The 24,703-nt window shown below is 37.7% G+C and overlaps 1 protein-coding gene across 1 annotated transcript in view; it reads left to right on the top strand.

Moving 5' to 3' along the window:
• Positions 1-24,703, top strand: part of polybromo (protein) — a 702,481-nt gene that overhangs the window by 57,348 nt on the left and 620,430 nt on the right. Inside the window, exon 5 of the mRNA XM_090389959.1 lies at positions 23,679-23,804. Within this exon, the coding sequence (XP_090246085.1) occupies positions 23,679-23,804 (126 nt within the window). The remainder of the gene's footprint in view (positions 1-23,678; positions 23,805-24,703) is intronic.

A 24,703-nucleotide genomic window follows, 5' to 3' on the forward strand; every position in this document is an offset into this window, starting at 1 on the left:
ATTGTTTTCTCATTTCTAGCAACATTTATTTTTTTTTTAAAAATAAGTTCTTAAGGATTACAGATTTTTCAACACAGACTTTAAAGGTGAAAGCATGGAAATAAACAATATTTTTTGTTGACATTTTCATATTAGTAAAAACTAGTATAATTTTTGAGAATGCTTAATATCACATTCATAAATACCCCAAACAAAAAATTAGTCACCTGTATATGTTTGTTTATTTGTTATTTGGTTTTTAGGAGCATTAGCAACTAAGGCCATATTGCTCCAGGGATATGCGGTGGTCATTTCCTGACCTTTCCGCAGCCTCTGTATTTGGTCGTCACGGGCTCGAACCCCAGTCTAATCAAGAAGCGTGTGCTATGCACTGCTGCTCCTGCCCACCTGGCTACGGAGGCGCCTCACCTGTATAATTTTTCAGTTAATAATATGTAACCCCTACTTTAGCACAAATCACTTCATGAATTCTCATTGGTAGAGATTCATCTAAACCCTTATCTACAGTGGTTATTTTTAATGAAATTTTTGAATACTCAACTCTTAAACAACTCCCAAAATGATTATGATATGACAGCAAATGAAGATTCATTATTCATTTTTGCAAAAAATGTCAAGGTCACTTTGTTGAAATTTTAAAATCTCAAGTTCATAGCTGCAATAGTTATATTTTAAGAATGCTCTTTCAACTGTATTATGGAGATGATTCTTAACATTGAGAGTTATTAATACTAAGGAATACAGAATCATAATTTTCAACACAGAATTGCAGATACATTCATTTCTTAAATAGTCATGTGGAATGTGGCTCAAATGAACACACCAAAATAAAGATAAAGAATTCTTTATTCAGACCTCTGCTGTTATTAAGAAACTCATTATTTTCTAAATTGACGACTCCTCTCTGGCAGCATCCATGTATTAGTTTTACAATCAGTCATGTGATCCATTGTGAAACTAATGTCTGGTATAGTGAATGGAAATGAATTGTGGGTGTATTACTTTTATCTTGAAACTACCGTAAAATTAGTGCATAAGCATAATTTTTTTATAATGTTATAAAATAAATAGTGCTTACATGATGAGAGTCATCATTACATTACATCTCACATTGTGAATCCCGTCACAATGAGTTGCAAAGTATATCGTTACTTATTCTTGGATGAATGCCACTGCTACACCACAGTGCTGTTTAGTGATAGTGGTCTCTTTAACAGTGAATGGTTTGGTACGTAGAGTGTAAGAACTGACAACCCAGTTACAATTTGATTATTCATATACCTTTTGGCATTTGGAATCACAATGTGAGATGACTCACATTATGAGTCAACTAATAATAAAATATTTATTAGCATATGTCAACACGAATTTTAATATTCATATAGTATGGTTTTCAGTTTTGATCTGCAACATTTATTAATTTTTAATTGGAGATATGTAAGTGATAAAAATTCTTTAAGGCCCTGAGCAAAGTGTACATAATATTCTGCATGCTTGCTCACATTGTTGTTTTACATAGAGTTTTGATTTTGGCTTTGGCTTTGGCTTTTATTTCTTGTGCTCCATATTGTTGTGCATTGGAAGTGATTTATGTAAATCAATTCTTTTGGATGACAAGGCTGCATGTTAATAAAGATATATTTGTTCTTATTATTGTGTATAGTGTCAGAATAAAGAATAAAATTATAAAGTGCTCTATATTAAACTATTTCTTGCCTTTTTTCCCAAAAGTACTGAATGGTAGTGTACACCATTTGCCTCCTGGTCTGACTTTTTTCCTATATGCTTACTAGACTTCCACTACCATTTATTGAGAAAAGGAACAAGATTTACATAGATTATGTGCAGTTTTCAGACAATGTATATACCAGAACCTCATGCCTTTTGTTTCTTTTTCTTAAAATCTAAAATAATGAATAATAATATGACTAAAGGCCAAAGATGATTTGAAAGAGAATTTTGCCACTGTTTCAAACAATATTTTATTCTTAATGTTGATAAAATATTTTGAGTAGTTAATACAAAGTATTAACTGCTCAATCCATCCTCCATATTCACCAGATCTGGTACCATCAGATTATCACCTATTTCCTTGTTTTAAACAAGATTTACATAGATTATGTGCAGTTTTCAGACAATGTATATACCAGAACCTCATGCCTTTTGTTTCTTTGTCTTAAAATCTAAAATAATGAATAATAATATGACTAAAGGCCAAAGATGATTTGAAAGAGAATTTTGCCACTGTTTCAAACAATATTTTATTCTTAATGTTGATAAAATATTTTGAGTAGTTAATACAAAGTATTAACTGCTCAATCCATCCTCCATATTCACCAGATCTGGTACCATCAGATTATCACCTATTTCCTTGTTTTAAATCATCACAACAGTGACATCATTTCTGCAGTGGATGTATTCCCAGAAGCCCAAGAGAAAACTTTCTTTGCAGCTGGAATCAACACATTGCAGCACCGGTGACAAAACTGTATTGACTCAATGCTCGTCACAGCACTCGTCTGAATATAGACAGCACACTTTTTATTTTATTATTTATTTTTTTAACTTCGGCAAGTTAGGAACACTCAGCACAGGCAAACAGTCATGAGTACATTCACACACAGACTCATCACATGCAAGGAGGCACATAAACAGTCATACCGGCATTCATCCACCCACACAAACAGGCAACTGGTAAACCAGGGTTACTGTACCTTACAGGGTGAGTGAAACTCTGACATGCTCCTTGGAAGGATAAGTATCGTTGAGTCTAGGTCCAGTCAAATCACAGGTGCCAGAAGAGAAAACCATACTTGCATGTTCCCATCCACACTTACACCATAGTCGTTCATGTGTGCACAGGGACAACCATCCACCTACCAACAATTTAGCTTTCACACACAATTTATTTGTCAATATCAATCACGTACTTCTGCAGTATTTACAAGTATATACTTTCAACATACACACAGTTCAAAATCATACACATATTTATATTCAAACTCTTGCTCTAATTCATATTCACACTTGCTGGTCAATGTGAAACCACCCAGACTAGCATGATATATATCTTGTCACCTGGCACGCACTATGGCCACAGATGCCGATGTACCTAATAAATCCCCAAACAAATCTCTCTCACACACACACATATCCACCCACCTTAAATGCCCGAAACACACTTAAATCCTGGCAACAACCAGCATGCACTCACTGATATAACTTGAGCAGATTTATCATTTACAGTCTTTTTTTCATATACACACTCAGATTTGTGGGTACACTTCCAGAGTCCTTTCATTTTTGGTTGGTGGTAACATCCTAACCTCCTAGCTTGCACATTTTACACTTCTTTCTTACACTTTTCTGTTTCTTTCATTTCTCATTCATGTGTGTAGTCCCTAGCCAAGGGCCCCGGGTGCCAAGCGAATCCGAGGTCAAGCGTATCTAGTGCGAATCAAAGAGTGATATTTCTGAGAGATAAAAGTTCTTTTTATTTATACCGTTTTCTATCAGCAGTTTATTTCTCATAAATAAGTTCTCCACTTGTAAAGTATCAAGTAAGGACAGAGGAAGGAAATTCACCTTTCTTTTTGTTATATATATTATATTCTTTACTAACAACTAACCTCTCTAACCGCTTGGCCTCCTTGCGGCACTGCTCCTGCCTCCCCGTGGCGGGGCCGGAAATCTTGGCAAGTAAGTCCACTTGCCAAGGGCTAAAAGGAGCAATCATGGATAACACAGACCAAAATGACATGAATAATGACAACCCAAAGAGATTGAAGACAGATCGGATGGAGCAACCCTGCCCATCTTTCCTAATCTTCCACTCTCTCAGTAACCAGCATATGAGCAAATTGTCTCCCTTTGTTATACAGAAACATCTAGAGGGTATAGCAGGATCTCCCAAGACGGTGAAGAGACTCCAATCAGGAGACTTACTCATAGAAACCATGAATCAAAGACATTCTGAAAAGCTTCTACAACTGACAAGCTTTGCTGGAATTCCTGTAAAAATATCTCCTCACGCAACCCTAAATTCATCTAAGGGTGTCATATCGAGTTGGGATTTATTAACTGTCACCGAGGAAGAAATAACTCAAGAACTGCAGGGACAGAACGTAATTGAAGCGAAAAGAATAATGATTAAAAAAGATAATCAACTGACACCTACAAGAAATATTATTCTCACCTTCAATACGCCAAATTTACCCTCCTCTGTAAAAGCAGGTTATTTATTTTGTTGCATTCGCCCATACATTCCCAACCCTTTAAGATGTTATAAATGCCAAAAGTATGGGCATTCTCAAACTGTATGTCGAGGAATTCCTGTCTGCCCCAACTGTGGGTCCTCAGACCATATACAAAATGACTGTACTGCTACAAAAATGACATGTACAAATTGCAAAGGCGACCATCCTGCATATTCAAAGACCTGTGAAAAGTGGAAAACCGAGAAAAAATAGTAAAATACAAGGTTGAAAACAAAGTCAGTTATCAAGAAGCAAGAAGACTAGTTGCACCAACTATAAACCAGAATATTACCTATGCAAAAGCTGTAAAAAAATATCAAGCAGTCTCCGTTCAAACCGATGTCACAATCCCTACTAATAAATCAATTTCAGATTGGGCTAGAAATGTCCTCTCTGACATGCAACCAAATGTATGCAAGCAACAATCCAAGACCACAGACCAAGCAAATAATACACCTCTAACAATACCAGCGGTAACTCCTCCACCAGTGATTGCTACCACATCTTGTATTACAAACACAAATACTGTGAAAATTATTCAGGACACAACCATGGACACAGATGGCACATTTATTCAGGAAGATCCTGTTTTAGAAATCCATGCCGAAGAAGAAGAAATGGACATTGGTAGGCCAGTTTTCTCCAAAAAAGATAAATCTAGATTAGAACGCCATAAACCAGTCACTTTCAAAAAGCAGTCAGAATCAGCTCCATCATCTAAACACAAATAATGCCTTGTATTTTACAATGGAACTGCAGAGGCTTTCGTTGCAATACAGACGATATCCAAGATTTAATTAATCGATTTTCTCCAGTTGCCCTTTGCCTTCAGGAAACTTACTTAACTTTGCAAATTTCTCCTTCGATAAAGAACTATTGCCTTTATCGAAGGGATCGTAATACAACAAATGCTGCCCATGGTGGTGTCGCAATCCTGATAAATTCAAAGATCCCAACTAAACATATTCCACTTCAAACTGAAATAGAAGCTGTTGCTGTGCGTATAATGCTCCATATTGAAATAACATTAGTATCAATCTACTTACAGCCAAACCATACTTACTGTTTAAAAGATCTTGAAGATCTCCTTATACAGATACCTCCACCTCTCTGTATGTTAGGGGACTTCAACGGGCACCATCCCTTATGGGGCGATCCTAAATTAGATAGACGAGGTCGACTCATTGAGAGCCTAATAGAGGCAGTAAACCTCACTATACTCAATACTGGCACACACACCCACGTTCAGCTCCCAAGTGGACATAGCTCAGCCATAGATCTCTCCATTTGTTCTCCATTACTGGTCCCGACCATAGAATGGTATGTTTTAAATGACATAATGGGTAGTGATCACTTCCCAATCGTATGCAACCTATTAATAGCACAGGCTCCTCCTGCTGAACCCTTCAGAAAATGGAAATTTGCCAGAGCAAACTGGCCAAAATTCCGGTCATCAGTATCTTTTGATGAGGGAAAAATCCGTCTCCAGTCTATCGATGATGTGACAGAATACATCACGTCACATCTGTTAAATGTGGCTAAAGAAGCAATACCACTATCAAATCCCTCGGTTCGTAGGCATTATAATTATTGGTGGAATGAACAATGCACAAAAGCCAAAAAAGCAAAAAATAAAGCCTGGAATTTGTTTAGGCAGTATCCAACAACACCCAATCTAATAAATTATAAGAAGTCAAAAGCAAAAGCACGTTTCATACAAAGGCAAGCCAAAAAAGAATCCTGGATCCGTTTTGCATCAAGCATTAACAAAAACACTGACACCAATATAATATGGAAAAAAATTAGACAGCTTTCTGGTAAGTTTCCTACCATACCTTCACCAATTCTGTCCTGTAATGGGCAAGATCTATCTGGTCCTCTGGATATCGCAAATGGTTTGGGCAAAACTTTTGCTGAAATCTCAGCGGCAGCAGCTTATACTCCACCTTTCCAGAGAATTAAAAACACTGCAGAACGGCACTCTATTAATTTCCAAACTTCCCTCCTTCTGCCGTATAACAAACCCCTACAATATTCCGAACTCTTGCATGCTATTGGAGCAGCCCACAATGGTGCTGCCGGACCAGATGGAATCTATTACGTCATGCTAAAACATCTTAATGACAAAGCTTTGCGTCTCCTTCTGGTCTTTTACAATCGTATTTTTCTAGAAAATGTCTATCCAACTTCCTGGCATCATTCTACTGTTTTGGCATTCCTTAAACCCGGAAAAGACCCAACCAATCCCCATAGCTACAGACCAATATCTCTTTCCAGCTGCCTCAGCAAAATTCTAGAAAAAATTGTCCACTGTAGACTCGTCTGGATCATTGAGTCAGAACAGCTCATGAGCAATAGTCAGTATGGCTTTCGTCAAAACAGGTCCTGCCTGGACCTTATGGTTAAGGCTGAATTTGCCATTCGTAATGCCTTTATTAAGCATGAACATCTAGTAATGGTTTCCATAGATATCGAGAAGGCTTTTGATACCACCTGGCGGCATGGCATACTAAGAGATCTTTACTCTCTTGGTCTACGGGGCAACCTTCCTATATTTATAAAGCATTTTCTACACAGTAGATCGTTTCAAGTACGATACCAACATGCCCTCTCTGCAACTTTCATTCAGGAAGAAGGCGTTCCACAGGGATCAGTACTGAGTGCCACACTTTTTGCTCTAAGAATAGATTCTATCACCAAACAACTTACAAATACTGTAGAAACTTACCTTTATGCAGATGACCTTTCCATCTCCTGTCATTCCCAAAATATGAGATCTATTGAACGACAGCTTCAGATATCATTAAATAAAATACAGCAATGGGCCAGTCTTAATGGCTATAGGCTATCACAGCAGAAAACAGTTGCTATCCATTTTTGCAGACAACGGAAATTTCATCTGGATCCTGAACTTCACATCTCTAATATTACCATCCCAGTCACTAGTAACATTAGATTTCTAGGTTTAATCATGGACAACAAGCTAAATTTCTTAGAACACATTAAAAAAGTACGTACTGCCTGCTTAAAAAAGATAAACATACTTAGAGCTTTATCTGCACAAACTTGGGGTGCAGATCGTACCTGCCTTCTTCGATTATACAGGGCATTAATCAGATCCCGTCTTGATTATGGAGCTCCCATCTATGACTCTGCCAGAAAGAGCGCATTACGCTGGCTTGATCCAGTACAACACAGTGCACTGAGGATTGCACTTGGCGCATTCAGAACATCGCCAGCACATAGCCTTTACATTGATGCTCACGAGCCGCCACTATCTTTACGTAGGAAATTGCTATTGCTAAAGTATTCTGTCAAGATACAAAGTTGTGCTTCGCATCCCATTCAGCCTTATCTTTTCAATCCACCATTAGAAAATCTGTACAGAAATAAACCTAGCATAGGAAAACCAGCTGGTCATCGCCTTCTTGAACTACTGCAGGTTTGGAATATATCCATCCATTCCGTACAACAAGTAGCCATTTGTACTCAACCACCATGGGTTCAACCTCCTATACCAACCTGTGACACTTACCTCTGTCAGTGGGGGAAGAATGTTTTGCAATCATCAAATATCAGACAAGTCCATGCTGTTCACACTCAAAAGTATGTTGATTTTTTACCAATATACACAGATGGCTCTAAATCCAATTCAAAAGTTGGAGCAGCTGCAGTGTTTCCGAATATAATTGTATCAGCAGCCCTTCCTCCTGAATTCAGTATTTTCTCAGCTGAATTATTCGCAATTAAACTAGCTTTAAAAAATCTCCCTTCTGACTGCTCTTTAAAATCAGTAATTTACACTGATTCCCTCAGCTCAATCAAGGCTTTGTGTAGTTCCTCAGATAATTTTCACCCTGTTATAAATGAGATTAGAAAATTATTACTAAAGATAAAAGAACATCACCAACTGGTCACCTTCTGCTGGATACCAGCACATTCTGGTATTTTAGGCAATGAACAGGCTGATAAAGCTGCAAAAAACCCAACCAGCTTAGATTTAACGAACATCCCTGTTCCAGCCTCAGACTGTGCACTAATGATTCATGCTGCATGCCTATCAGAATGGACAGCACTATGGCATTCCCAAACGAATAATAAACTCTTACAGATTAAACAGGTTCCGAAAATCTGGCTCTCCAGTGTCCGGACATCAAGACGGGAAGAAGTAATTCTTTCAAGAGCAAGAATAGGTCATACTTACCTGACCCATCTTCATTTACTCACAGGAGATGATCCACCACAGTGTCCACATTGTTCTTTAAATTTGACAGTGAAACACATTCTCATTGAATGTCCATACTATAAACAAAACAGAAATACAATCCTGCTATCTTTGGTTAACGATCGAAAACCAATAACTCTAGAGAATATCATTGGTGACAATGCAAATATTCCGGAATTTTTTAACTTTCTGAAACAAATTGGAGTTTTTAGTCATTTCTGATTTCTGCCTTTTTTGATGTGACAAGAATCTCTCATATATTATTACAATAAAGGAATAGGCGCATTATAGCCAAAGCAGCTTATGCGCCATAAAACCCCCACAACAACAACAACAACAACCCTAGCCAAGTTCAGGCTAGTTCTCTATGGTAATCGGGTTTGGGTTTGTTTGTGTGTCCACTTTATGGGCATGTCAAGTTTTGTTGTATCCCTCATCTGCCAGCGGCCAGCAGGAGGAGGGACTGTCAGGGTAGCATTATTATTATTTTAGTGTGCCTGCAAGGTTGTATTATTGAGGGCCTGTCTCATGTTTAATCTAATATTAAAATACTGTCTGAGCATAGTCTGCCAGTGTTTTATAATAGGTGTTCTTATTAATCAATAGATGTTCATGTCCTCTGGGGAGAGGTCCAGTTTTACTGATTAGTGTGTGAGTGTCATATTGTGTACAGTTATATAATGTGGGAGCCCAGTCCTCACTGGTATTTCAGGAAGTGGGTCACCAGCCCGGCCACCACTGTGAAGTTTGGCCTTGAAGGACCATGTCTTGTCAGAATAAAAGTGATATACTTGTAATGTCTGGGGGCAAACCACGGTAGGGTTTGGGGCTAACCAGAAATAACTTAGACAGGAATTTCCTGGTCACCTTGCCTTTGTGATTTTCTCCCAACTGGTTTGCCACTGCTGGGTCAGCAGCATGGCAATATGTTTCCTTTTTTGACTAGGTTGAGGATTATTCCCATGAAGTTAGTGGGGATTCACCTCTTTAAACAGTAGTCCAATCCTCAGCATAATTATTTCAAGGTCCAGTGGTAGGGTACTGGCCAAAACTTGTAGGGTGGGTGTACTGACTATGTAGCAAGCTCTTGTGGTAGTGAGCAAAATTATCCTTTGTATGGATTTGATTTTCTTCTTATTTCTTCCTATGGCTACTCTGATGAACCAGAAGCCAGCTCCATTGGCGATTACTGGCAAGAAGATAGCTATATAGATTAATGTTAATGTTTAACTTTTTAGACCCCCAATCGGATCTACTGATTTGGGGAATCATGCCTGTGTAATTTCTGAATTTTTTGGCTAAATAGTTTAGATGTCAGAAGAAGATTAACTTATTGTCATGCACAACTCCCAGGTTCTTCAATTCTTGTACTCTTTTTATAGATAGGTTATTATCTCTGATGACTGCAGACCTTCTAGAAGGATGGTTTTAGTTTTTTTTCTGCTGAGATGGATAATTTATGGAGCCATACCCGTTGTTATATTTCTCTTAGGGCAAGGCTGGCCTGTTCTTCCAGTACCACTCTTGTGTTACCCATGAAAAAAAGGATGAGGTCATCTGCAAAGGCAGCTCATGAGACATTTGCTGTTACGTATAGAATTTGTGTAGTTAAGCCTAGCTGCCTTATGAGTGGCACACTTTGACCTTGTGGTCTTGTCTTTGCATGTTTTGTGTTCATTCATGGCCACATACAGCACACTGTCTGCAGTTGCTGTCTTTGTGCTGACGCTGGTGTAAAGTGTGGTATACATTAGACATTAAAAACATTTGGTTAGGGAGAAGCATTCCCTATACCAGTGACTGGTCCAGCCAGTGTAGATCTTGTCATGCTTTGTTAGGATCTGCCAAACCCTGGATGCTAAGTTCATGATGCAGTTGCATCTATCAGGATTCTTTGTCTTATGGCATACTGCAAGGTGAATTCCTTGGCCATTTCTTCCTTGGAAAGTTTGTCATAAATTTCACTCATCAGAGAGTTCATGATTTTTGATTCTCAACATCAAAGTTAATTATTGATAAGCCTCTGCTTTGGGTGGGGGGGGTGGAGTCCTCTTGTTTAAGTCCTACCTTGTCTACCTCCGGATGAGCCTTATGCCCTTGGCATCCTTTTTGGTGACAGTCTCTATTAAGATTCCTGTGTTGCATATTTTTCATTTGCTTTTTACCGTGTCTTGCTTGAGGTGGGTTTGCAGTTTCTCTGTTACTATGTCTTTGATTTTTTAATTGGTTTTAATGTTCTCTGTTCTTTAGGCCTTATGATCATATATTCTGCTCCCTAGGTGGGGAGGGGGGTTTCCAGCTGCCATAGTTTGTCCTTGTTTGTTGGAAACCTTTGCACTGTTAGTGTTTTTGTCCTAAGTGCCTGAACATAGAATAGTGGTTAGTGCCTTTGATAGGCTTCTTTTTCCTTTGTTCAGTTCCATCCAGGCTACAGTCACCTGGTTCTGGATTATTAGCTCTGTAACAGTCTTTTCCACATCAAGCCAATACCAAATAATATGTTTGTGCACTGCTGTAGTGATCCTTTTTGCAATTTACTCTGAGCTCGTTGTTCTTTGGTTTGGTCCTTATGTCTGTTTTGGTTTGTCCTTTCTCATGTTTGATTCTTTAGGTTTGCTCACTTCCTTCTTTTCCTTAGCTCCATAGGGCTAAGGAAAAGTTGAGCTAGAGCTTGTTTCATGCTCATGGGATTTCCTTGTGTCACTGCTGTGAGATGATTTAGCGAGTGAACAAACTACCTGCTGGGCCTCCACTTGGATATGGACCTTGGTGTAAATTCTGCCCAGTATTCTTCTTGATTATTCTGATCAGCTACCTGCCTGGTATGTCTTCTTGATTTCACAACCGGTAATGTGGTAGTCTGCTCAATTTCTGATCCTGTCATTTTTGTTATTAGGGGGTCAAAATGAATGGGGTGCACAAATTCAGTATCTGTAGTCAATAAAGTATTCAGAAACAAATCCAACAATATCTCATTTATGGATTTCAGCAATTTTTGGCAGAGCTATTAAAAAAAAAATATTCAATGAAGGGGTAAGCACAGAGAATGAAATTATCATAACTGTCATTAATAATTTGCATGCAGTTGCAATTAAGAAAACTGTTAAAATCATGCACACAACCCTTATCTAAGATAGAAGTGCTCATGCTACTATTCGATGTTTTATTAACCATTTCAGCCAAATACTGAATGAAAAAATAAACTGCAAAAAATGGCTACTTTGCCCTATGCCATGAGAATAGCAGCAGTCATCAATCATACCACTGTGATACTGTAGGAACAAAAAATGGTCAGAAGTAAGTGAAAACTGTATAAAAAACAATGAAAATACTCTCACCTGATAGCCAGCAGCTGTCTTCATATGTGCTTACCAAAAAATCCGTTATCACTGCTTAAAAACTTTCCCCATAATCTGTAAATTACAAACATCGATATCATTACACAGTGAAAACCAAATAAAATTTAATTCTCCAAAGCAAACTTAAACTTTCTCTTCAAGCAGCTCTGTTAACAATCAGAATATCCAGACTTAATCCATACTGAACACGTAACAAAGCAAATGATGATGTTACCAACAGCAAATTCAAAATGGGAAGCATTCAAAGAACTTATCTTGGAAGCTACTAGGCTTTACATACCAACTAAGAAATATTGTTCAAGGTTTAGGCCTAAATGGATGTCAGATGAACTAATGAGGCATATGGCAGAGAAGAAAAATGCATGGGATACATACAAATTAACACGTGACACAGAAGCCTATGATAGATACAAGTTGATCTGTAACCAAGTTACAAAGGAGGTTAGGCAGGCGAAGGCAGATTACGAGAGATCCTTGGCAAGGGATGCGAAGAAAAACAGCAAAGAGTTCTTTACTTATGTAAACTCTAGAAGGAAGGGGATGAATCAGATTGGTCCACTTGATATCGATGGGTCAACTGTTGATGACCCTGCTCAGGTAGCTAACAAACTAAATGAATATTTAGTTATAGCTCGGACACAGCATGGTTTTGTTAAGGGGAAGTCTTGCCTGACCAATTTGATTGGATACTATGATGCAGTCACAAAAGAACTGGATGCAGGGAATAACTTTGATATTATATACTTGGATCTTAGAAAGGCTTTTTATACTGTTGCACATGGAAGACTGCTGCACAAATTGGAGCAGTGTGGCATTGGAGGCAAATTGCTGCTATGGATAAAGGGGTGGTTGAGGGGGAGAAGACAGAGAGTGGTAATCAATGGACACCGCTCATCGTGGACTAATGTTATTAGTGGAGTCCCTCAGGGTTCAGTATTGGGTCCTTTATTGTTTTCTGTATTTATAAATGATAATGATGATGGTGTATCAAGCTTAATGTCCAAGTTTGCAGACGATACGAAGGTTGGCAGGGTTGTCAAGGACACTACTGACACTATGCTGCTGCAACAGGATCTGGAAAGGTTGAGCAGATGGGCTGAGAGGTGGCAAATGAAGTTTAACATTGACAAATGTAAAGTACTACATATTAGAAACAGCAACCCCAGAGCAACGTATCAACTCTGTGGTACTACACTGACAGTGGTAGAGAATGAAAGGGACCTGGGGTGGTTGTGCAGGCAGATATGAAGTTTTCTGAGCAGTGCAGACGGGCTGCAAGAGTAGCGCATAGGAATTTTTCTAGCAGGGATAAGGAGGTGATTATTCCCTTGTATAAGGCAATGGTTAGGCCACACCTAGAGTACTGTATATAGGCCTGGAGGCCTCATTTCAAGAAGGATGTAGAGCTGCTGGAACGAGTACAGAGAAGGGCAACAAGATTAGTGAATGGAACAGAGGGTTGCTCTTACGAAGAAAGGCTTAAGTTTTGCGGATTACAGTGTCTGGAGACTAGGCACCAGCGAGGTGATCTGATAGAGGTGTACAAAGCCTTGAATGGTTTGAGCATGCTCAATGCTGATGGGATTCTTCCTCTTGCTCAGAATAATCACCTGAGAGGGCATAAATTCAAATTGAGGAAAGACAGAAGTAGGATAGATGTGCGGAAATTTGCCTTTAGCCAGTGGGTGGTTGGTAGGTGGAACAGACTTCCATCCCTTGTCATGGAAGTTGATAGCCTAAATAAGTTTAAGGCTCAGCTGGACAGGTATTTCGAACGAACAGAGGGGTGAAGTGGAAGTGGTTATTTTTTATTTATTTATTTTACTTTATTTTTTTTTGGCTGATGCTCCATAAGCTTGCTTTCTTGCATCAAATGCCTCTACTAATGCTAATGCTAAATGCTAGTAGCAGTAACCAAGTCAATACCTCAGTCAATATGTAATGGAAAATACAAACATATTAACTGTTGATGGATTGATGCATTCAGTAGAGCTAAACAAGAAAGGAATAAAGCATAGAACTTATTTTGTAAGCACCCCACAACAGTTAATCTTATTAATTACAAAAGACTAAAAGACCAAAGCAGGGACAGGGAAGGCAAATTAGACAAATAGCAAAAAAAGAACCCTGGATATGCTTTGCCTTTGCAATTACAAAGGCCACAGATACCAGATTAATTTGGAGAAAAATCAAACAACTGAATTGCAAATACCCACCAACATATTCCTCCATTTTCAAAAGAAATGGACAGAGCATATCACATTCAGGAAATAGCAAATACCCTTGCAAAAACCTTTTGTAATGTATCAGCAGCAGTAGCAGCTTATGATCTGTCTTTCCAGCATATCAAAACATTAGCCGAACTATAGAAATTAAATTTTAACACCAAATCTTCACATGATTATAATAAACCCTTCACAATAACTGAACTCTTCGAAGAATCTTTAACCAGTACATTATGTTAAAGCATTTAAATGAAATTTCATTTATAAAAGATCAACAGTGATCATGTGCTTATCAGATCCCATTTAGACTATGGAGTTCTGTTCATGATTTGGCTAGAAAAAACATTAGCTTTCTCAGAAATTGAATACCATCTAACACAGCACTTTGAGAATTGCCTTGGAAACTTTCTGAACACCTCCAGTTCACAGCTTGTGTGTAGAAGTGATTGAACCTCCACTCCACTTCAGAAAAACAAGGCTGCTGTTAAACTATGCAACAAAAATCCAGATTCTGCACTGACATCCAACTCTGAAATTCCTCTTTGACCCGCTGCTGATGCACTTTTACGAGACCAAACTTAACTAGAATTAACCCGCAGGAATCGGACTATGAGATCTAACGAATAGCTGGAATGTCCATTTTAACAGTATCTTCCAAATAGCAGAACAATCTGATCCACCATGGTTGGCTTCTTTGAACATTGGGGAAAGAATTCACTAGCTACTTGCAACATCCAGCAATTGCACATGGCTCATTCCGTAAGCATTATTGTAAAATTTATGCTGACAGCTCAAAAATAGATACTACTGAGGGAGCCACAATAGTGTCTCATTCATCACACATTGCTGTTTCTTTTCTGATCGAATGTAGTATATTTACACTGCTGAACTATATGTCATCAAACTAGCACTTGAACTTGTTGATAACTTGGCCATCTCACAGACCTTAATATACACAGACTCTGAGTACACATATCTGCCCTGAAAAGCAGCTCGTGTATCAGACATCTAACGCTGAAACAAATTCAGTCCTCTTTACAGGATTGCAAAATCAAGAACCAATCACTCAAGTTATGTTGGATCCCTGGACATCCAGGTATCCCAGGGAATGAACTGGCGGACAAAGCTCCAAACACTTAACTTCCTCAAATACAGCAGAATTATTGATATCATACATATAATATATTATTAAATAATAATAATACAGAAAACTTGTAGAGATAAATGGCACAAAATCTTGCAAACACAAATTAGTAACAAACTTTTCCAGATTAAACAAAAACCACAACCATATGGCAGTCCAGCTTCAGAACAAATTGACAGGAAGAGGTCGTAATAGCTAGAAAACGCATTAGTTATACACATTTGACTCATTTTTATTTATTAGTGGGAGACAATCTTCTCAAATGAATGCATTATAACCTTCAACTCTTGGTCAAACATATCCTTGTCAAATGCAGCTATCATCATAATATTTGAGCATCAACTCCACAGTCCCTGTCAGACTGAGAGGAACCACTGACATTAACACATCTAATCAGAAATGATGCAAACCTAAAATGACTTTTCTAGTTTTTTAAAGCTGATCCAGGTATATAGTAGATTATAGCGTAACATAATGTTTGCCTGTGCTGCTCTTCTGAAGCACAGGCAAACTTGAATAGGTACATCTTTGCCTTAGTAGCCCTTGTGCCAATAAATGCATATACCACCCAACCAACTGCTCTCCTTGGACTAGTGTTATTGTGGAATTCCTCAGGGTTCATTGCTTGGTCTCTTACTGTTTTCAGTATTTATTAACAGTGTTGGTGAAGGCATGTCAAGCTTATTGTCGAAGTTTGCAGATGATACCGAGGTTGGCAGGGTGATTAATGACAGGAATCAAGGCATACAATTGAACAAGACCTAGAAAATTAGGCAGATGGGATGAGAAGTGGCACTTGAGGATTAACATTGATAATGCAGGGTACTGCATATGGGCAACAGTAATCCCATAATAACATACCAATCAGGTGGTATGTTATTGTGGGATTTCATTACCACACTTAAGAGTGAGGGAGAACCTTTAAAGGAGACCCGGGAGTAATATTGCAGTCTGATATCAATTTATCTGGACATTGCAGACAGTCTGCAAAAACACCTGGCAATGGTTGGGCTGTATCTTGAGTGCTGCATATGGGTTTGGAGGCTTCATTTAGGGAAGGATGTGGATCTCTTGGATCAGGATCTTTATGTACCCTTGGACAGCACGCATAAGGGGACATAAACTTGAATTGGAAAGGATAGATGTGAGAAAATTTGATTTAAACCACAGAGTAATTAATCATTGGGACAAACCAACATCTGGTGTTGTGGAAATGGGTAGTTTGAATAAATTTAAGAATTACACTTATTATCAAAGGGGATGGATAGATAGGGTTTGTTTGTTTATTTGTTATTTGGTTTTTAGGAGCATTAGCAACTAAGGCCATATTGCTCCAGGGATATGCGGTGGTCATTCCCTGACCTTTCCACATCCTCCGTATTTGGTGGGCACAGGCTCGAACACCAGTCTAATCAAGAAGAGTGTGCTATGCACTGCTGCTCCTGCCCACCTGGCTACGGAGGCGCTTAATAGATGGGGTGGGTAGTGTGTCTGAGTGTATTTTGATATATAAGCTTGCTTCTTTGCATAATTTTCTGATGCTATTAGTACTACTAATAATAATGATGCAATCTAACTTCGGCAGCTTAAAAAAATTATCTATCATCCATGTCGTATTATTTGCAACATATTGCAAGGGAAGGTTTTTACACCAAAAGAACATTGCAGATTCAAAGATTTTCCAGTCACCAAAGTAGTTTCTCTGTTCCATTCATGTTGCCACTGAAAAGGAGAGTTAATCATCCTTTTGTTTACTTTTTGCAATAGCAAGAATTAACTTTTAAAGTCATTGTTTTAGAATTTCAGATAAATTTTGATGGCATTCATTACAAACCTTATTACTAACAGTTGAACTTTTTCCACGGATGTTTCAAAAACAATCTCTTGTCTTTTTTTGGGAATTTATTAGCCATCCACCACTTGATTTAAAATTGTTTATGATTACAAATATGGCAGGAGTGTGCATTAAACCATTGAGGTTAATTATTAGGTCATCACTGGACTCAGGAGTTATTCCCATGGCTAGGAACATTGCAGTGAAGGCACTGATAAAGACTGTATTATAGGATCATTTAGATAGAAATGGTATTCTGAAGAAAACAGCATGGTTTTTTTAAAGGGAAAATCTTGTTTAACCAACCTGGTTACTATTTTTACGGTCACTCATGAGCTGAATATAAGAAATAATTTTGACGTTGTTTATTTAGATTTCAGAAAATCATTTGACTCATTCCCACATGAGAAGTTACTGTATAAACTGGAACATGTTAGAATCACAGGGAAAATCTTTAGATGGATTACAGGGCAGGAGGTTATGAGTAACAGTTATTCTTCAGATTGGGCTAACAGAAGTAGAATTGCCCAAGGAGTGATACTGGGACAATCTTGTTTTTGATTTTCTTCAGTGATATCGGTGAAGGAATAAAGGACATGATGTTAAAATTCTCATATGATATCAAGATCTCCCCCGAGTAGTTAATAACACTGGTCAACAGTTAAAATGTTTCGATAACAAAATTAGTCAACTTTGACTAATATTAATCTGTTAAATATGAATATAACAGTTATATTATTAGTTCTAGTTTTGATAATGCTATATGTCCCTTTCAGTGCATTTTTCCTTGCTTTTTGGGGAAATTTGGCCTTGGATACAGTGTGTGGTAACACTGCACCCACTGGTGCTGAGTCACACTATTTCCTATCTAGAGACTTTGGTCAGTCTGAGCCAGCCATCTGTCTGTGCTGCACTTCCTGTTTTTGACTGAGAAAAAACTTAAAATTTAGCGTACTATATAAGTGTGTAAATAGTGTGGATAATTTTTGTTATGTTTGTGGTGAAGTGACATTTGCATCCCAGAAGTGTGCCATTACTCCAATAATAATAAAATATATATACACTGGTGTTCAAAGAAAGTGCATCACCCCTTAAAATTGTAATCGTCTTCCGAATAATGTAAGTATATGGCAATATTTCTTACAGATTGCATCAGATAAGATTGACACACATAGGTGATGACGTAATATTGCATTAGCTGTTACTTTCAGCTAATATAAGCACGCTCTGCAAGAGTTTCAGCCATTTCTTGCTTTTGTCAGGATGGTAAGTTTATGTGCAGTTGATGCCACAAAGAAAGAGTGCTATTGTTGCTTTACATGAGGAAGGATATTGTTCTCGTCATATTGCTTATAGAGTGTCTTATAATTAGTCGACAGTGAGTAGATTTCTTTCCAAACTCAAGAATACTGGTTCTGCTGATAGGAAAAAAGAAATCAGATGCACACGAGTCTCTACACCAAAACAGGACTGTGTTTTGAAGCACTTATGCCTTAAAACCCGTAAAGCTTCTTCGTCTGAGCTGAAAAGAGAATGGAAAGAATATACAGGAGCGGTAGCAAGTGCAGTCAGAAGATGCCTCTTGGAAAATGGTCTTGTAGCCCTAAGAAGAAGCCCCTCCTCACCCAAAAAATGAAAAAGGCCCGATTAATTTGGTGTAAGGAGCATGTAAAATGGACCCCTGAGCCAGTTATTTTATCGGATGAGAAGAAATTCAACCTGCATGGCTCTGAATGGAGACAAATAATTCGCTGTAGATGTGAAGAATACCATCCAGACTGTATTGGTGTCTACAGCGAAATTCCCTATTAGCCAAATGATATGGGGGTATATTTCATATTGTGGAGTAGGTCATCTGTTTTATAACCGTTTATAAAAGGTTCTGTAAATGCCAATGGATACCTGGCTATATTGGGGTGCCTCCGTAGCCAGGTGGGAAGGAGCAGCAGTGCGTAGCACATGCTTTTTGATTAGACCGGAGTTCGAGCCCGTCACCACCAGATGCGGAAAGGTCAGGGAATGACCACCGCATATTGCCGGAGCAATATGGCCTTAGTTGCTAATGCTTCTAAAAACCAAATAACAACAAACTTGGCTATATTGGAAGGCAAATTGCTGCCAACCATTAGAGACCATTTCAGCTTGCCAAGTAACTGCATCTTTCAGGACGACTCTGCTCCTTGTCATCGGGCGAAAAGTGTAAGTAGGCACTTCTGTAGTTACTTTAGCTTCATTTCTGCATTAGAGGTTTGACAGTAATGTGTTTACATTTGTTACAGGTGAAAAATGGTTGGAAGAATGGTCCATTACAACTCTTAGCTGGCCAGGAAACAGCCTGGACCTTAATCCTTTGGGAGAACTGTTGGCATCATGTGGAATTTGCAGTTGCCAGAAAGAAACCAAACACCCTTCGTGAACTTCAGGAAGCCATAATTTGTGTTTGAAACCACGAACTATCAGTTGATCATCTTCAGAAATTGATGTTGTCAATGCCTCGCGGTGTGCTGCTGTCATCAGGGCCAGAGTTCTGTTCAAATAAATATTAGTTTGCCCATGGTGAACTTTTCATTTTATTTTCCAATTAAAATGATAAATGGAAGCAAATTGAGGTCTTCTGATAACATTTCAGCCATAATTGTTGTGTTTACCAAAACTGTTGTATAAAGGTGCAAATGCTCATTTTGGAATATTTTGAGAGCACCTATCAAATATTAGCTTTGCCTTAACTATTAATAAATATCTTTTGCTTATATTTCTATTTGTGATGCTAATCATTAATGTAACATACCATCACAAAAAAGGGTTAGAAATGTGAAATTACTAGGCGATGCACTTTCTTTTAACACCAGTGTATATACACATACTATATAACTGTTAATTTGGTTTCAAGGATGGGGACCAAACCAAAAACTGGGTGCCTCATATTTGCTGCAATACTTGTGCTGTTCAAAGACAGAAAAGTCTTTGAACAATATGGTACCTTCTTTAAACTTTGCAAACATTGTTCTTTGCAATGTTTAAAGAGGGCTGCTTGTCAGTCAGATGATTCTCACTCTTTATTTCTTCCATCGTTACTGTTAATGAATTATGGGTATATGGCTATGACCCTGAAACAAAGCCCATGACTTTGTCTGCTTAATGAAGGATTCCATCTTTCTTCAAGGCCCATAAAGTAAGACATTCTCAATCAAATGTGGAAACCATACTTATCTGAATTTTTGACTCACAAGGCATTGTTCGTTATGAATTTGTTCCGCCTGGCCAAATAGTGAACAAGGAATACTACAAAACAGTGTTATGGTGATTGTGGGATTCTGTTTAGACAAAATGGCAAGAAAAAGTGCACTTTGGGGAATTGGTGCTTGTATCATGAAAATGTCCCTGCACACTTAGGGCTTTCCATTCAAGAATTTTTCACAGAGCAGTTCATTACTGTGGTCTCCCATCCAACATGATGGATTTAACTCCCTGTGATCCCACCACCCACTCCCCAAGCTTCAAGCTCCCTTTAAAGGTCGGAATTATAACAGCTGAGGAAATGATTCTGAATGTGATATAGGAACGTTTAGAAATTCCAAATAATGCCTATCAGGAATGCTGAACAGCTGGTAAGTTTCATGATTTCCCAAATATTTGTTCAGTCTCAGAACTTTTTTATCATGATTCATAAGTATCCTACTTAAAGGGATGTTCTTTTATTGGCACTGAAATCATACTTGAACACACACATTCACGTGCAGAGGTCTGTATCCAAATAACCTGCTTTTCTTATTACTGAGAGATATTTGCTGGCCTTCTTTGAAATTTTGTTTATTCGCTAGATAAACTGAGTTTATTAGGAGTAATCCCGTAACTACTTATCCTTTTCTACAGGGTGAATGACTTGAATTTTATCTGTAGTTGAGAGCATCTTTAGTTTTCTTTTTAATGCGATCAGGAACAGTGCGGAAACTTTCGCTGTTCAATAATCTGAACCTTTATATGAATGCATGCAAAATTATAGTTTATAAAGTACAACACCTATTTTTTTTTTAGGTCACTGAAATTCAAGTCAGCATAAATAGAAAAAAATTAACATTGATCAATATTGTAAAAAAATATTTTTACAAAAAAAGGCTGTTGAGAAAGGCTATTCATTAATACATGATAAATACATTAGGAGAATTTGCCCCATCACGTACAACTGTTAAAACTTGAGTGGCTGAATTTAAACATGGCATAATTAGCATGAAGATGACTAGAACACATGACATTGATATACAGCAGCCTCACCAGAAAACAATATAATAATAAAGTTCATAATTTGGTAATAGATGGTTGTGAATAACTGTTAGAGAACTAGTACAAGACATGGGCATCTCATTTGAACAGGAGCAAAACATTCTGTCAGATGAATTAGGTATGACAATGGTTTCTGTATGATTGACCTCTCAACTTTTGAAACCTGATTAGAAACTTCCTCAATTTAAAACTTCACAGGGACTTTTCTCATTATCAAGCATATCCTGGAAAGATTTTGGCTAGATATGTAACTGTGAAATATGGCTTAATGGAACATGGAACAGAACAGAGTAAACTTCAATCAAAACAATGAAAGCATACTGATTCATTACCTCCAAAGAAGGCCAAGTCAGTCTCATTGTCAAGCAAGGTCTTGTCTTTTGGGATTCAAGAGGGATAATAATGGTAGATTATCTTCCAGAGGGACAAACAATAGATTGTCAGTACTGTGCCAAATTAGTAACTAAATTACTAATCCAATTAAGTCAAAGAGGCCAGGAAAGCAGCCTGAGGTGTTTTGTTTCATCAGGACAGTGCGCCTGTGTACACATCAGCTGTTACCACGGCTGTAGTTTATCAGGCTGGTTATGAATTGTTGCCCTGTCCAATAATCTTGACAGATCTAGCCTGATTCCAACCTATTTTCAAATTGAAAACCAACTTGTTTAGAAGAAAATTTGGGTTGGATGATGAGATGATAATGGTCACAAACTCCTTTTTTTCAGGTCCTTCAAGAAAGTGGCTGCAGAACTGGAATCATGAATCTGGAGCATCTCTGGATAAAATGCATTGAGTTTCAAGGAAACTACATTGAAAAGTAGTATAAAGTCAACATCAGGCAACAACTCCTGTTCTAGGCTAGAAACTTATCAGATACCCTCATACATAACATTAACTTACATAACACACAGAAACTGCTGAAAAGTTTCATTTAAAAAAGTCAGAATTATTGCAGCCTTATTGTATATTCCATGTGTGACTTATTGATTTGCAGGAGATTACATGATTTTATTTGATTTTATCGAATTGTTAAAGCAGTTCAGTGAATGAGAAAGAGAGCATGAACATCTCATGAATTAATATAATGAATATGCTGCTAACACCTTTATACAAGGCAATGGCCAGGCCACACCTAGAGTACTGTGTAAGGTCTGGAAGCCTCATTTTAGGAAATATGTAGAGTTGCTAGAAAGAGTAGAAAGAAGGGCAACAAAATTGGTGCAGGGAACAAAGGGTTGCTCTTATGAAGAAAGGCTTAAGTTCTACAAATTGGAGCATCTGGAGACTAGGCACCTGTGAAGTGACCTGATCAGGGTGTATAAGTCCTTGAATGATTTGAGCAGGTTCAATGCTGATGGGATTCGTCCGCTTGCTGAGATTAAGAACCTGAGGGGGAATAGATTCAAATTGAGGAAAGACAGTTGTAGAATAGAAGTGTGGAAATTTGCCTTTAGCCTCCAGGAACAAAAGATGGAACAGACTTCCTTCTTTTGTTGTGGAAGTTGATAGCCTAAATAAATTTAAGGCTGAGCTGGACTGGCATTTGGAACAAATGGAGGGATGAAATGGGAGGTTTTTTTTTTTTTTATTTTTTGGCTGATGCTGCATAAGCTTGCTTTCTTGCATCATATGTGTCTATTAATGCTAACACACTCTTGGCCCATTTCACTTGAATTGAACGCAAGAACATTTTGTGTTGACCTAGTTTTTCCGGATCTGATCACAAAAGTATCAAGTTATCAAGATTGGCAATGAGTATGATTTGAGGTAACAAGAATTTTTAGGGATTATTTCTGTGAAGGTTTTGATGGGGAGGTTGTTGGATTTCAAAGTACCAAGAAATTCGATTTATCAGTGCTTGGGTTATCGATAATCTTTTTTATATTACAACCAGAAAAATCACAAATGTGGATAGGCTTAAAACTTATCTAAAAACTTATCTTCTGACCTAAACTAGGCTTAATATAAGAAAGTTGTAGCTCTAGCTCATCTTCAGATAACATAAGCTTCAGGGTATGATGATGAATGATATATTCTGTTATGGCAGTTTTATTACATTGCCGTTGTTGAATTTCCACTTGAATAGTAAATTTGTGTTGTCACCAAATGTCTATTCATTTGGGGGGGGCCAGTTGATACCATATCAACGGCCCTTGTTGATACCATTATCACAGTACTGTTCTCTGAATCGTGATACGTTGTTATTTTGTGCTTAGTGCATTATTAGTTCAGCATTGAAAATGAAAGTAGATATAAAAAGCCAGTGTGCAGCTATTAAAGAAATATATCAATTTATATAAGCCTGTTAGAAGATAGGATTTAGCATATTCAATAAATTAATGTACTCTTTCTAGGATAGCACTGGTGAATGTGTCGAAGAAGATAGTGTATATGAAGAGCTTTTCACTTCTATCATGACCGCAACTGATAATGATGGTCGTTCTCTTAGCACTATGTTTCAGCTCTTGCCATCTAAAGTGGTGAGTTTGTCTACAATTACAAATAATTTTCCCCCCCCATAAATTTGTTGGCCAGCTGCCTGTGTACCATCAGTGATTAAATACACTGACTCAGAGAATTTTATATGGGTTACTACTGCTAAATAAATTGATTTGTGGCTAAATAAGAAATTGAAGCAAAATGATTTTAACCAAGCTTCCAGCATCGTTATGAAAAAGTCTTCTCCTTAAAGTAGTGCGAAAAATGTTATATGTTTTAAAATAAACCGTTCCAAGTCTGTCTTAGAAATATTCAAGTTGCAAATGTTCCATTGCATGTTAATATTGATACGATACATATGTGCTTATTGTAGGGCAAATATAGGGTAGGACAACTTATTCGAAGTGAAATTTTCTGTTCTAAAGTGAAAATAAAAATTACGTACAGTCTCTTACACTTACTTAAGTTGTAGATTAATTTTAGATTCACGGACATTAGTTATATATTAATACTAAATAGAAAGAATAAGTGGCTTATCTATTCAAAGTGATTTGAACTCTCCTGCTGAACTTTGGTAAGCTGTGGGGGATATCATTAATAAAAATGTTCTTAGAGTTGCATTCTTGCTGAGTTAAAGTGTATTGATGGTTTGCCTTGCTGGTCTGTCAGTACCATTTGCTACTTTGTTTTGACTTATTCTCTTCAGTAGTATGGGGAGGGGAATCTGTAATAAAAATTGATCTTATAAACCTAGCTGCAAAAATTCTTGCTTGAGTTAAAGCTTGTCGACACCTTGCTTTGCTAGTGTGTCAACACCACATACTACTTTGTTTTGACTTGTTCGCTTAATTCTGGTTCAGATTGTAATATTCCCTAACTGTCATGTTGAGTTCAGTGAGTCACACGCTGGTCAGTGTTTATCATTTTGTGTGCAGCGATA

This window comes from Mastigoproctus giganteus, chromosome 2 (genome assembly GCF_048544385.1).
Source record: "Mastigoproctus giganteus isolate SK-2022 chromosome 2, ASM4854438v1, whole genome shotgun sequence".
Lineage (NCBI taxonomy): Eukaryota > Metazoa > Arthropoda > Arachnida > Uropygi > Thelyphonidae > Mastigoproctus > Mastigoproctus giganteus.